This window comes from Electrona antarctica, assembly GCF_951216825.1.
Source record: "Electrona antarctica genome assembly, chromosome: 8".
In the NCBI taxonomy this organism is placed as follows: Eukaryota; Metazoa; Chordata; class Actinopteri; order Myctophiformes; family Myctophidae; genus Electrona; species Electrona antarctica.
Window position 1 is genome coordinate 43,416,887 of NC_136789.1, and position 15,870 is coordinate 43,432,756.

A 15,870-nucleotide genomic window follows, 5' to 3' on the forward strand; every position below is an offset into this window, starting at 1 on the left:
AATTTTCTCCAAAACACACTTTTTGCTCCTCCTCCTACAGATTTTGTCCAAATCTCACAAAAATTGGTACACATGATCTCTGGACCTTTCCGGTTAAAACACCATCGGCAGAATTTTGGTAGTGCGTATCGTTCAGCCGTAATCGTCGTCCGAAGTTAGTAGGAGGGGCCTATATCACAAAAAATGCCATAAATCACGAACGGAATGTCCAATCCATCCCAAATTTGAATCACATGTCTCGGGTGGTTCAATCAACCAAGTTCCAATTCCATTTTCATCCATAGGGGGCGCCGCAAATGCGAGAAATGTAACCGTTTGTCGCAAAAACATGATTTTTGGGGATAATTCCCCTCCGAATTACTTACGCATGATCGCAGGGGTGACGCGACATTGTAATTGGCTGGCAATATTAGTGGGAGGGGCATATGTAAGCCACTGCGGCAACCACACTTTGCAATTTTTTAAAATTGCGACCTTTCTAGTGTTTTACTGTACCTGAACAAAAAAACTTTGACACACTACTCCTCCCACAGTTTTTGCGGCACACACTCAAGCCATATGTCAAATTGACCGGCTTCATCGGGAATGGTGTGCTTGTATTTTGTTAAGAGATATGTTGTATAGTTTAATTGATATTAAGTTATTAGTTAATTATGTATTTAACATTGATTTATAATAGGAAAATGCAACGACTCCCATTCAAGTATTTTTTTCTTGGAGATCGTAAGTGCTACAGTTACAACACTCTAAGGGGAGGTTCATAATAATTATTAAAATTAATTGAATTAATTATTACATCAGTCGGCCTCATGGTGGCGCTATAACATCCCACTTTGCGTTTTTTTGCATTTTTTTGCATTTTCGTCAGGGAAAAAAATCCTGCAAATTTGAATTTTCTCCAAAACACACTTTTGGCTCCTCCTCCTACAGATTTTGTCCAAATCTCACAAAAATCGGCACACATGATCTCCGGACCTATCCGATTAAAACACCAACTGCAGAATTTTGGTAGTGCGTATCGTTCGGCCGTAATCGTCGTCCGAAGATAGTAGGAGGGGCCTATTTTACATAAAATGCCATAAATCACGAACAGAATGTCCGATCCATCCCAAATTGTAATCACATGTTGCGGGTGGTTCAATCAACCAAGTTCCAAAAGCAATTCCATTTTCATCCATAGGGGGCGCCGCAAATGCCAAAAATGTAACCGTATGGTGCAAAAACATGATTATGGGGGGAAAATCCCCTCCGAATTACTTACGCATGATCACAAGGTTGACGCGACATTGTAATTGGCTGGCAATGTCAGTGGGAGGGGCATATGTAAGCGACTGAGGCAACCACACTTTGCAATTTTTTAAAATTGCGACCTTTCTAGTTTAGATCAGTGTTTCTCAAACTTTCATCATGTAAAGAATAACACAAAATAGACCCTTAGGGGTCCATTTGTTTCAAACAGAGTTACAGACCTGCAAAGGGTCCATTTGGAACCCCCTCAAAGAACTCAGAGGGTCCCTGGAACCCAGTTTGAGAACCACTGATTTAGATGTACTGTACACCGTGAGGAGTCAAACTGTTGAACTGTTTGAAGTCAGGCACGTGTCGTGCATATAATATGAGCCAACCGGGTGGCTGAGCACCTGCCTGAGCATCTGCCTGATTGCCTTCATAGGAGAAAGTGGCATTTTTCATGCCAACAAAGTTTCTCTCATTCATTCCTCTCCTGCAGAACTGAACTGCAGTTGCTCTGTATTTTCTCCTTAAATTCTGATCATATTTAGTCTGTAAAACATTTTTTGCTGTTATTAAGTTGAGCACATGCCCTTCCAAATGTCTGCTTAAAGTGAAGGTCAGATGAGATCAAATGGAGTGTATACACTGTAAAGTCCTCCGTACACATTTAACTCTGAGTGAGTGTATACACTGTAAAGTCCTCAGTACACATTTAACTCTGAGTGAGTGTATACACTGTCAAGTCCTCCGTACACATTTAACTCTGAGTGAGTGTATACACTGTAAAGTCCTCCGTACACATTTAACTCTGAGTGAGTGTATACACTGTAAAGTCCTCCGTACACATTTAACTCTGAGCGTAATTTCTCCATTTGTAACTTTACTGTGTACTGTACAGTACACCACAATCCAGTCACGCAGCTTGAAAAACTTGAAGCCTAAAGAGAAAAAAAAGAATGAAAAGCTCCTTTCTTCTTCTCATCATTATCATCATCATGATCATCATCCATATGATGATAATGTACTTGCATGCACAACCTCTCTAACCATTGACTGCAGATGAATCGAGGTAGACTGCATGAATTCAGGAAAATAAATACATAATTTTGTGTGACAGTTCCGCCCATCCATCAGCTGCACTCTTCTAAGGCCAAACACCCACTGCATGGGTAAAACAAAATCAATGGAGAAAACCTACTTTGACCAAAGGAAATTAAGTACTTTCACAGCATCTCTGAAAAATCCCTACAAGGAAAGCATCACCTGTCTTTTATTCTACTTGTTTGCGCTTCTCTTTTTCCATTCTACTACAATTTCTTTCTCTGGTCTGTTAAACACACCAACTGAGCTTCATGAGTTACCATTTGGCTACACAGAATGGATACTAAAGATTGATTATGGTACTTGCAAATATGTTGGGCCAGATACTATAGATACAGCACAGTCACACACAATCTGGGCATATGACATTATGTTTATTCATGGGATGTGATGACATTTGAACCAAGTGAGGTTTAGCAAAAACACAAATCTAAAGTTGTCAAACATACTCCTATGTACAGTTCCAATATTAATTGGAGATATTTTACTATGCATATGTATGTGTGTGCACAAATGATGGGTTGCAAATATTCGAAAGAGCTTTGCTCCAGATACTGTTACATTGGACAAGGCTATAAATGTACCAATTTTAACCCACACAGACAGTAATAAGTGTACTGAATAAGTGTGCTATACTTACTAAGTTTTTTTTAAATGTTATGAACTGTTATGAACATAATTACAGTGTGGAGAATTCAGAATTACCTGAATCACCCCATGTCGACTCCACACATAATTACAGGAGGTTCATGGGAAAATAATTTGTTTAAATAACATTTCACATATCCATGCAACTGAATACAATCTTTGAACTAATAGGTGTAGTGTGTGGAGAAAAAGTTTGAAGACTTAATGTAAAGGCTTGACATACGTTGTTGCGCTCAGAGTCATGCACTGAATATAACAGATGTACAAGCTCTCAACATCCTGAGCAACTAATTCTGAGCTTGTACTGTAGAGCTTCTATTTTTGGTCCACAATAGAAGATCATATTAACCCATTTTGGTGGTTACATACATTATGTTATAATTTAGCTATTGAAAAATAGCAGATCTACAAGCTCATAGCGCGCCACCAAGTGGCGCGCTACGAGCTTGTAGGTCTGCTATTTTTTGAAAAGTCGTGAAAATATTTATTTCAGAAAACTGGAGGATTTAGAAGTATAAGAATACAAGTGATTGTGTTTATGCATTCTTATAGACTAAACAGGCCTATATATACAGTATATTGTTGGGGGGAAGGGGGGTAGGGTGGACCTTGAGGATAATTCGAAATATGCTAGTGGTCCAGAGCTCCAGAAAGGTTGCGAACCACTGACCTAGACCACAGAGTGCTTCAAGCAGACAAACGGATGGGCTGAAAAGGCCATTAGTCTGCTCCCATTCTGTCTAATGACTCTAATGCAGCAAATGAATGTTGTTTCTGCTGAAGTGAATTGGTTGGTCAGAGTCGTGCAGATTTATGATTGATGAGCGCTTCATTATCAGTCTGTGGCACAGAACCGTGTTCTGCCGCCCCTTTGGCTCAATCCGTTTAGTCCGCTCACTGGCCATCTTTCATAACTCAATTAAATCAATGAACAGAGGGTTAGTTTAGTTCGCGCTGTAGTTATGTCTGAAGAGGCACGCACGCACACAGCCAACACTTCTGACCTATAGCAAGTTTAGCCTTTAGCTTACATAGTGTTGCATTGTAAATAATAGTCTTGTAAAATCTTGTAGTGATTTTCGATGACGATGTATGGCCATCCTTTCTGAGCTATGGGATCTTGGTCGCAGAAACTCCCAAGCTGACTCCATTTCCTTGGTTAAAGTGAGTCGCACCAATCAAGAGACATTGCCGCTACAGTCAGTGTAGTTGCAACACTCCCACAGACTTCCAATTGTGATTCAAAATGATATATTTCCAAAACGAACTTACAGTTGATTATGAATTTGTTGTGGTGTGCTGAACAAGAAGAATGTCTAAGTAATGCCTGCCATAGGGCAAAAAACAAATCCATTGTTGAACCCCGTTCATATGTGTTTATGAAGCACACTGGATGCATGAACCATGTGATTGTGTCCCAGCGAGATCAAAGATCACTCTCTCTTTCAACAGGTCTGCACCACGATACTGTACACCCCAGCAGTTGTGCTAGCCAATTACAATGCGATTGTCCCTCTGGCTTATGGGATCTAAACTATTAACTAGCCAATTTCACCATAGACATATATACATAGACGCCTCATTTGCCGCTGCAGTTCATTGGAGCGACGTGTATCCCAATGAAGGCGGAAGTGCAGTGCTGAAGGCTTTTTTTTTTTTTAACAAATCTTTATAACAGTCATGACAATATACATTACAAAACAAGACAAACAAACACAAACAACAAAGTTATTAACAATACAACATCAGAGCCAGGGGGGATTAGATTACTAACAGAAAACATTAAAAGAGTGAACACAAAGCAACAGTTCTCCGCAGCTTTCTTATTTAGAAGTGCTGAAGGCATTTGCTGAAGGCGACTGCGTCGCTGCCCGAGTGACGTCACTCATGTGAATCCTCCATGTCTCTCGCTGTCACTCAAGTGACTACTGGCCAATCACAGCGCGTCTTTTCCGGGACTTATGTTACGCACGCGGAAGCTTGACAAGCTTCCGTTTTGCTTCCGCTATTCTTCGCAAGGAATGTCGGGAAAATAGTGCCTTCAATTTTGACACACGCCTCAGAGCCGGAAGGGGCGTCTATGTATATATGTCTATGAATTTCACCATGCCAGTCCCTCCGGCTTATGGGATATAGACCATCAATCAACTGACACACAGAGACAGCCTGTCTCTCCAGGTTATGGGATAGACAATGTACTTGTCTGTAGCTGTAGATATAGGTAGATGTGAAATGTGAATGAACAGTGTCAGGAGGGACAGAGCAAGTGAATCGAATGCGGTTGCAGAGGTTTTCATGGACAAAAGAAATTCAATAGAAACTTGCTAAAATGATCTTGAAATGTACCTGTCCACGACTGCCGCGCCGACAATGCAAACAACCTCCTCCCCAAAGACTCCTGGGTCAGCGACCCTCCCGGAATCTATGTCCCCTCCCCTGCTCCTTCAATCATTCATTTATAATAAACATCCTTAACCGTCCTCAGTGGTGTGGTTCTTGACTCGTGAACCAAGTACAGTAAAAACGCTCCACACGTCCCAAACTCTTCTCCCTTCTGGCTCCGAAACTATGGAATGCACTTCCCATTACAATCAGAAATAAGGGCCTTTCTCGGCCCCACCTCTCCCTGTGTTTTAGGATCCAAGATGGCCGCAGCACCAGGAGGGGGTGGCCTTACTGGGCTGCGTTCACAAATTCAAGACACCTGTCTTGCATTTGTCTTGTGTCTGTGTTTAATGGCCACTCCAATGCATTTCCAATGGAACCCCATATGGTTTGACCAAACATTTTGTTTGATGGGGGAGGGGGGCAGAACACATACATCAAAGCTGTGTTCAGACACAAGTCAGGTGTCAGACACAAGGCAAGTGTCTTGAATGCAGCCCAGTAAGGTCATATGTCGACCCCACCCACTCCTGGTGCTGCGGCCATCTTGGATCATAAAACACAGGGAGAGGTGGGGTCGAGAAAGGGCAGACACACTCCCAATCTTCCGCCGTAGTCTGAAAACCCACCTCTTCAGACTCCATCTTAGCTCGTAGCACATGCCGTAACACTTGCCCTAGCCTCGACAACCTTACAGGCATATGCAAAGGCTCAACTTATGTAATTTAGATAGCAGTTTTGTAGACATACTGTAGCACTCTATATGCATAGTTTCATCATATAGATATTCCACTGTTAGGTTCTTAGCTTATGTATGATTCTTGATGACTAATTGTATGTATTTGATGTATTAGCATGTTTTGTTCTTGCTTACTGTAAATCGCTCTGGATTAAGAGCGTCTGCTAAAAGCCTAAATTGTACAGTGTTCTTTAGATTAACACACCCGAGTGGCCAGCATTCTAACATCTGATGTTAGAATGATTTGATTGTCAAATACAGACAGCAGCATTGTTTGTCCAGGAGCTTATTGGATTTTTGGTTCTGACCAATCAGGAATAGGCACCAAATTGGCAATTGGCACAGGTTCTCGGTATCTATCCGCGCACGCACGCACACACACACACACACAACAAATGTTCTTACCTGACTGCCTTCTCTTTGCCAGAAGACAGTAGGTTGGGGTTTGCCCTTGGTCTCACATGGAAAGGAGGCTGTACGGCCCTGGGCCACGATCTGGTCACGTGGTCGCACCACAAACTGGGGTGCCTCTGAGGTCAAAAGTAAAATGATTATGATTATAAATGATGATTAGTTGCACATTGATGTCGCACAATGAAAATAGCTTACATAACAATCTCAAAAGAGCTTGTGGATCCACTATTTTCAGCACAACTAAGAATAAATCAGGCATTACATAATACAACAACAGCCCATCTACATACAACACTTTATCGTGGCATTTCACAAGGAAAGCTATAACTAATAAACTCTGAGCTACAAACTAAAGGCGTCATGCATCACGTCAAGTCTATTAATTTACTGTGCGATCTATTCATTCGCAAGACATTCATCCAGCTGAATGAATGAGATCAACTAATTAGCAGGGCTCTGAAACACTCAGCATCTATTGGGGTCTTTGCACATTATCGACTATGTCTGGATCAAATATGTCTGGATCATGTTGAACGAACAGGAATGCTTCAACCACTGCTGCAACGCAAAGCTACCAAGGTGGGAAGGGAGGATGTTTGATGTACAACGTCAATATTAGTGGGATGAACATGTGTGTGTAATGTTCATTCATTCTTAATTTGTGTGTGGGTGCGTGCGCGTGCATGTGTGTGTGTGCGCGCACGCATGTGCCATCAGTAACAATCTGTGAGCAAGGCATGCACCATGGGATCAGCTCTTACTTACCAACAGGCCGAGCTGATGACAGAACAATGGTTTGGGTGAGATAGACACAACACAGGAGGAGAGTAGAATAGAGGGACAGAAAAAGCAAAGACATGGAAATCAGAAATGAATGAGGCGGTGTTGGGTTGTTAGTGGGGCAGGAGAGAGGCGACAGCATTGGGCTTGAAGGACCACTTCACCCATTTTTGACCCATCTTTATATAATTGGTCATCATCACTAATGCTCATTATAAGATGACTATTCACTCGTGTCTCAGAGTAGGGGTGTGGACAGTTCATTTTTGAGAGACGCTAGCCCCTCTATGCCCAGCTTTGTGTGTTTGTGATACCCCATAGCGATGATTTGATTGGCTGAATAAAGTACGTATTGAGGATAAAAAAGTGAGGACAGAAAAGTGAAGACGGAAAAGAGAGGACGCAAATTGTGATTGGCCGGCGTGATGATGTATGATGATAAGAGCGCCCCTCACTTCACACGGGTGTGATTTTTATGAATGCAAAAAAACATCACTATTAGCATATAATCCCCATCGATGATGGCCTACCAATGACACACAGAGAGAATAGACGTGAAAGTGTGCCATATTATAATGAGGCCAATTATAGGAATATAAGGTTGAAAATGGGTGAAGTGCTCCTTAAAGTATGCATTGCCTTGGCAACAGCAATTGGAGGAGGAGGGCGGTAAGGTGAGCAGTGATCCATGAACTGTGATGCTTCACAACAATCACAATCAACACATTCACACCTTTGATCATGTTTGGATAAAGTGTCACAGCCAATTGACCTTAGGAAACACAAAGCAACTCTTTGACGCCTGAACATTCAGAGTAGGAAAATATTTGGGCTAAGACATATTTGCCACAAATGACAAATTTGTCACACAAACCATATGAAATATATCACTATCATTAGGCACTAACACACAAGACGTAATCAACATAAGTGAGTGTACTACAGAGCACTTCAAGGGTTATGACTGTTTCAAATTGAGTGGTAATTTGAGAGGAACGGTTTAAGAATCCCCCTCCCACATAGGCCATAAACTTGCATGTGACCTGGTTAGGTTATGGCTACATTCTACAAGCTCATAGCGCGCCACCGAGTGGCGCGCTACGAGCTTGTAGGTCTGCTATTTTTAAAAAATCGTGAAAAAAAAAATTCATTTTTATTTATTTATTTTGAAAATAATTTGGGGACCACCTAAAATAATTTGGCGACCCCCCGAGGGGTCGCGACCCACGGGTTGAGAACCCCTGCTCTAGGTCCTGCTTTGGTAGTTAAAACAGAAACCTGAGGAATGGGTGGTTAGCTTTGTGACCATGCAGCTCTGGTCTCTGAGCTCCCAATGCTTGTTACTGACCTCTGATAGTGAGATAGGCTGAAGCCTCTGCTTTGCCCACACGGTTCTCAGCCAGGCAGGTGAATGTGCCCTGGTCACTGGCCAACGCCTTCTTTATCCTGAGCAGGAAATCGTCTTTCTCGTATTTGATGTCGTACCTGGCAGCGGAGACAGACAATGCAGTCAAATCAACATCCCTGCTGTCAGGTAATTTCCAGTCAAAAGCCACCTTCAAACTCGGAAATAGAAAACAGGATGTGTAGCCTATATGAACACAAGACGCGAGACAAACACATTTCAAATCATGACAGGATGTTTTGACGGATGTCTTCAGAAGTATCCAAAAAAGGGTTCTGGACATAGTCATAATAGAGTAAAAGTCATAATTTTGTATCAATATGACAGGCTTATTAAGGCTCCCTGCTGCACAGTCTTTCTTACAGCTGTAGAAAAAGAAAGAAAGGAAGAAGGGCCAATTATTCTGAGACGAAGGCATGGCAAAAAAAGAAATAAATGAAAGGTGCTTTCAGCTGGAACCCTGACTGTTACACTGTTTCAATATTTATAAAGATGAACCACCCACTGCGGTGATGGCCGTTTGGTGTGTGTGTGTGTGTGTGTGTGTGTGTGTGTGTGTGTGCGCGCACACACAAGTGTGCATGTGTGCGTGCATGCATGCATGCGTGCGTGTGTGTGCGCGTGCGTGCGTGTGCACTTGTGTGTACTGTACAGTGTGTGTGTGTGTGTGTGTGTGTGTGTGTGTGTGTGTGGGAGAAAGTGGAAGAAAAAGCAAAAAGATAATGAAACAAAGTGAAGCAGCAAAACAGCAACAGACAGAGAGACAGAGAGACAGACAGACAGACAGACAGACAGACAGACAGACAGACAGACAGACAGACAGACAGACAGACAGACAGACAGACAGACAGACAGACAGACAGACAGACATATGGCTAAACCTGATAAACGGAATCTGATGAACGAGGAAATGAAATTTCAGAAATACACAATGGGTCAGTGTACCTCCACCGGCGCACTTAACATTAATGATTGATTTATGCGCCGTTGTGCAATGCTGTTCAACAGCAAAAACAGCAGATCTACAGTAGGCTAGCTACAAACTCTCAACGCTATGGGCTTGCAGATCAGCTACGTTTGCCACTTGACCGTCAGGTCCGTCAACTGGACTTAACACTTATGATGCTGCCAGAGTAAATAAAGGCGCTAGAGTGCCAAGCAGATGGGCTGATTTACTCTGAAAAGCCCCGCCTTCCATTTCCTCCCTAAACCGGGAGGTATAATGTTCCATTACTACCTTGCGCTTTCAAGTCTGGTCTCTCTTTAGAAGCGTTAATATTCCAAATGAGATGCTTGGTTAAGTCAGAAATTAGGACAGAATATCAGCGTTCTGATCAAAACCATGGACAGTGCTGTAGATTCAGAGATAATAGCAAGATTTGTCGGCCTGTAAATAAGGAAGTGAATGGCTGCGCGCATGCGCAAAACCAGGGGCTCTGATCAAGGCGTTGCCCAGCAACGGGAGCTGTCAAAAAAATGTATTACAGCGATCTCGTTTTATATCATTTAAAAGGACCAAAAGACCTGTATACATGTCCAAGCCACATGCCGTATACACATCCTTAGCATCATAAGTGCTAACACGAATTAAGCCTTGGACCTTTTTTATTGATATATTAAAAAAAACAAGGAAGTGAACGGCATGCGCCTTGTTTACGGCTCCAAAAGAATGGCTCCATGGTTTTGACTATAGGGACAATGTTCCGTCTTCATTTCTGACTTCAGCATGCATCTTTTTTGGAATATTAGAGAGACTTTAGCGTGACTAGCGTGAGGTAAGAATGGAAGATTATGCCTCCCGGTTTTGGGGGGGGAACGGAAGGGAGGGGCTTTTTTCAGAGTAAAATCTGCCATATCTGCTTGCACTTTTGAAGAATTCCCTGGCAAAAAAAAGTGGCGGTGTAGCTGCAGCTGAGGTTGATCGAACCACCGTCAGCTACGTGGACGGAGTTGACTGCAGGGGTTCAGCAGGGGGGCGGGGCTGAAATAGACGGGAGTACAGGAGCACACTCAGGAAGTTCCTGTGGCGTGAGACGAAGCCTCGAAGCGTTTGTGTGATCCCGTCTGTTTCAGCCAAATGCCGATTTAGAATGGAAGACAAACTGGGGAGAGAAAGATGGTGCACGCAAGGGGCCTTGGAGACAAAGGTCACAGTTGAAATGGGCACGCAATAAGAGTGCTGGGAGAATATCAACAGGGCTGTGGTGGGGCTCGTCTGGACCCCGGCGAAGGCGCCAGTCACGGTACATCCCTGACCCAGATATAGGCCTCCCAGGAGGAGGGGGAAAAGAATACAAGTGGAAGGGAAGGAGGAGAAGCGACGTGAGGCAGGTCTGAAAAGTGGGCCATGTTCCTATGGAGTCAAGGGGTTACTGAGCGAGAGGGCAATGTGTTGGCAGACAGACTGACAGACGTGGACAGAAAGACATATCTCACTCAACTACCATGTGAGCGACGAGGCTCCCCATGACCATACCATATCTGGCACGCACGCACGCACGCACGCACGCACGCACGCACGCACGCACGCACGCACGCACGCACGCACGCACGCACGAACGCACGCACGCACGCACGCACGCACGCTCATACAGTAAATGCATGGATTTGGGGAGGCATACTCACACCTGCGTTGCAACTATACATTTATTGTTATAGTTACTGCACTGTACTGTGCTCTGAACTGGTCCCCGGAACATCCAGACCCCCAGGAACGCACCCAGGGGGCCGGCCCGGTTTCGGGGAGCCTTCCCGCGTCCGAAACGGTCAAGAAATGACATAGTTACTGTGTGGGGGTCCCGGAACATCCAGAGTCCAGACCCCCAGGAACGCGCCCAGGGGAGGCGGCCCGGTTCCGGGGAGCCTTCCCGCATCCGAAACGGTCGGGAAATGACAGAGTTACCGTGTTGCACCTTTCCGTGCTCGGACGGACACAAGGACACGTATGTAGACATAGGAACACACATAGCTGTGTAATGGAGCGGAGGCACTGCTAAAAAAATAAATCTGCTCTTCAGAGACTCTGTATGGTTGAGGTGTTACAGCAGCACTGCCTTAAGAGAATTTCTACTGCTTCTCTACTACTGGTTCCTCAGCTTTAGACACCACTAATGGTTCTATAGACAAATCCATGGAGCAGTGCCCAATCAGGTTTTTTGGAGACCGATCACGATCACTGATTGTTTTTCTCATGATCGGCCGATACCAATCTTGTGTGTAAGGGGAAAATTTGAATATTTCCAAAATTATTATATGTCAAAACACACGTCAAAACTGTTCCTGTGAAGGGGAGAATGTTCAAGCCTGTCACAAAGATGCAAAATGATATCATACTATATATCTGATTGACTTTTATACCACTTAAATGGTATAAAAGATTGGGTTCTCCAGATCGGTTTCTCCCAGGGCACCCCTCCGTGGATTTGTCTACAGGGCCATTTGACAATGGTGATATACAATATACCACAATTTAAGATTGAGGAGGTCTGGTGCTACAGTAAATACCACCAAAAACGATTTATGGGTTTATAACGTTTTTAGAGTGATACTGGTCTCATCACCCAGACACTCTCGGAAGGTGGTCAGAGACGCATTGCGGTGGTGACCACATTGATATCTTGTGCAATCTGGCTGCTGGCAGCCATACAAGAGGCAATAAAACACTTGCATGATTAGTTTTTGTGCTATCTCCTCTCTATTTTTATTGTGATATATTTGCGGTCACCACCTTGCTCCCCTGTAGCATTAATTGAAATACAGCTCAGCTGGTAAGCACCGTTTGTCACGATGATCAAAGTCTTTCAGTAGCAACAGCATGTCAGAAGCCTGTCGTTTGCAGACTGGGACTCATTAGTCCTGCATCACTGTCCGCTGTGTGTCACTGTCACATTGGCGGGGGGAGGGGGGGGGGGGGGTGATCCATGTCTCTGCTTTTGATACCAACACACTTAATTAGATACCATTTCCTGTTGGCAAATGTAGATATTTGTTATATTCATTTTTGAAAATATCATAATTAAACCACATTAACCCTGCTGCGGGCAAGTTCTCTATATTTTTCCAAAATTTTCTATCTTTAAATCTTTTGCCATTTCCCCCCCAAAACTGTTAGATAGCAGATGTGATGTTGTGAACTTGTAGATTTTTGCTATTTGATTTATGGTTCATTATATTATATAATTTTATTTTCTTTGTTTGTTTTTACAAATACATTTTAATAAATAACTAAAGATACAGTAACAAAGTCGACATGCACATTAACACGTAGCTATACACTTGAAAGCCTCTGCCCATCCCCCCACCACTACACACAGAAACAGCCCTCACCTGCCACGGGGGACATCCACATCGTCCTTCTTCCAGCGCAGTGAGGGCGGTGGGTCGCCATGGACCTGACACCTGAACTCTACACTGTCCTCCACCAGGACCACCTGGTTCACTGGCCGCTGCACAAACTCGGGTTTCTCTGCATGTAGGCAACGCACGCACGCACGCACAAAAACACACGCACAAAAAACACACAATTCACCAATGATATAAAAAAGCCTCTAAGCATACAATTATATAAATAAGCAATACTATATTTATTAACAAATCAATTGATATAAAGTGCTTCACAATGAGACAAGTCACATTCTAAATAAAAGACACATTGTACAGTATAATAAAAAAAGAAATCATAAAACAGTGAGAGAAAATGAAAGCTGCAGGCCACAATAAAAATATTAAATTTTAAAAGAAGTAAATAAATAAAATGCTGTGCTATAAGTCGATGTACTGTAGCAAACACTGATGTTGTGTCGGTGCACATTTTGCAGTCGGCTGGGCCAGACATGCATTATTACTCCTTACCAAACACAGAGAGCTGAGCTGTCTCGCTCTCTCTGTCGCCGACCATGTTGGTGGCCACACACACATACATCCCCGAATCACTCCTCCTGGTGTTGGAGATGGTCAGCTTTCCTCCACGGACCTGTGTTTTAATGCCAGAAAACATGAGAGGATGAACAACTACGACAGTAGACTCTTCTTAACGCACTCGCTTAACCACATGCCTATATACGGTACATTTCCAGAGAAAATCAGATCTACAAGCTCACAACACATTACAATGCGTTGTGAGCTTGCAGCTCGGCTATTTTCGGCAAACAGATTTTGTTGAGTCAAAACTCAGATGGAGCAAGAATCTTCTATATGACAGAGCATGACACCTCAGACAACTACATCTCCCAGAGTGCACCAGTAAGATGGCTGTTTGCCTGAGCTGAAACACCTGAAAAGGCTGGAGGGAGCATTCTCACAAATCAAGTACCAGAGACAAAGCAAGTCCTACTACTCATGGGTTCCAAGTCCAAGGAGGCCAATGGTCGGTGATGTTTGTTTTATTATATATATCATTATTATATTAATCAGTATTTGCAATACTGATTATGTTTGCAATACTGCTTAATGTGGTAAAAGCTAATGTGTTTAGTATACTAGTTTGGATTGGGAAGGAATTCACATTGCAGAATTGCTTTCCCTTTGTTTGAAAGTCTAAAAGTATACTTTACAAAAGAATAATACAAAGTTAGAAATGTAAGACTTCTAAATGTGGACAATGATGAATGATATGTTAAAGGTTTAAAACACTAGTTGAAAGGAGCTGATCTACAAGCTTGAACATCAGCTATTTTTCTTATTTCTTTATTCCCAAATTGTTACTTACTTTGAAATATTTAAAGTGTTGACCTTTAATAAATTAGTGTAAAATAATTTAATTTGGGTATTTAAATTGTTAAAAGACATTTGATTGTTTAGCCTACATTTATTGTTTAAAAACAAGAATGGTTGAACTAATTACTTGGAACATTGTTTAAAGTATTTTATTTGTTGATTGGACATGTTGGTAATCTGTCTTTCTTTGTTTTCGAAGGTTTTCAACCTGACAAAAGAAACCTCACAAGTGAAGCCAACATGCATGAAAAAGTTGAAAAAGTTGACTTGAGTTGGAAAAACAGTTGAGTTGTTTCCTTTAATGTCCCTTGGAGTGGAACTTGGTTGGACTTGACAGATTTGGTTTGAGCAGACCAAGTACAGAGCCGATCCCAGCCCAGTTTACTCTGGAGAGGGTTTAAATGATTCATTTATACTCGCTCTCAAAATATCTGGTCTGCAAGCTCACCAATGTGATTTTAAACTGGTAATTTCCGGCCCAAGACTGTCATAGGATGAAGTATATGTCAGACTGAACTCACGGTGATCCTGTCGTCTTTAAGGTCCAGGCGTGTCTTGTCTTTCTTCCAGTAGGTGGTGGGCTCCGGGTGCCCACGTGGAGGCTGGCACTCCAGGCTGGCAGGCTCTCCCACCGCCACCACCACATCCTGGGGATTCTGTCTGAAGTCATCACGTAATACTAGGAGAGTGGGAGACAGAGAGCAGGGGTAGTTAAGGCTAATGTATGCTCTGCCGTGCGAGAATAGCAAGCTGGGTTCCTTTTGTTTTTTAATTATTCTGTGAATTTCTGCCTGTAATTTTGTTCATGCTTTTGTGGCTCTATATAACCTCAACCTGGAAGACGGACTTTACTTCCTGGCTAGTCTTGCGTATAGCCAGACAACTTAATTCCACAAACTCTGAATCCTATATAGAGTCTGGAACTACACCTCCCGAAACTGCCATTTCCGTTCACGAAAATATATTTAAAAAATATCTTTAGATTTTATTTTTTTATTTCTCTCTAGGTCGTCCTCAGATTAGCAGAAATTTAGCTATTTCCATTTATGCTAATCAGCAAGCTATATATGCTTAGATGATTTCTATTTATATTATGATACATTTGCGTGACTGTAAAGACGAAGCGGAAGAGGCTCCACTTCCGTTTTATCGCTTACTCATGATCAGAGCTTCCGTTGCTCCAGACTGTATGACGGAAGCATTTGAGAGAGCCAGCAGTCTGGCAACATGAGACTACTTCCTGGCTGAGTGGTATTGGATTACCTGACCTGACCTCTGAGGTGAGAGTCCTGCTCTGCATGTCTGACTGAACTCTCAGCTCCCCTTTGAAACGGTTCCAGCTGCACCCCTCAAGCTCTCCCCCCAATCTCTCCATGTTCTGTTACCTCTCCATCTGTCTCAGTTACTTTCATTTCAATTCAAAGTGGCTTTTTTGGCATGAAAAATATAC

The 15,870-nt window shown here is 42.8% G+C and overlaps 1 protein-coding gene across 5 annotated transcripts in view; it reads right to left on the reverse strand.

The window, feature by feature from the left end:
- LOC306928397 (roundabout homolog 2-like) overlaps nt 1–15,870 on the reverse strand; it is a 232,871-nt gene that overhangs the window by 40,261 nt on the left and 176,740 nt on the right. For all 5 annotated transcript variants that reach the window (XM_079508458.1, XM_079508456.1, XM_079508457.1 and 2 more), the window contains 5 exons: nt 14,942–15,099; nt 13,557–13,677; nt 13,032–13,170; nt 8,649–8,785; nt 6,512–6,636 (listed from right to left, as the gene is read on the reverse strand). In XM_079508458.1, the coding sequence (XP_079364584.1) occupies nt 6,512–6,636; nt 8,649–8,785; nt 13,032–13,170; nt 13,557–13,677; nt 14,942–15,099 (680 nt within the window). The remainder of the gene's footprint in view (nt 1–6,511; nt 6,637–8,648; nt 8,786–13,031; nt 13,171–13,556; nt 13,678–14,941; nt 15,100–15,870) is intronic.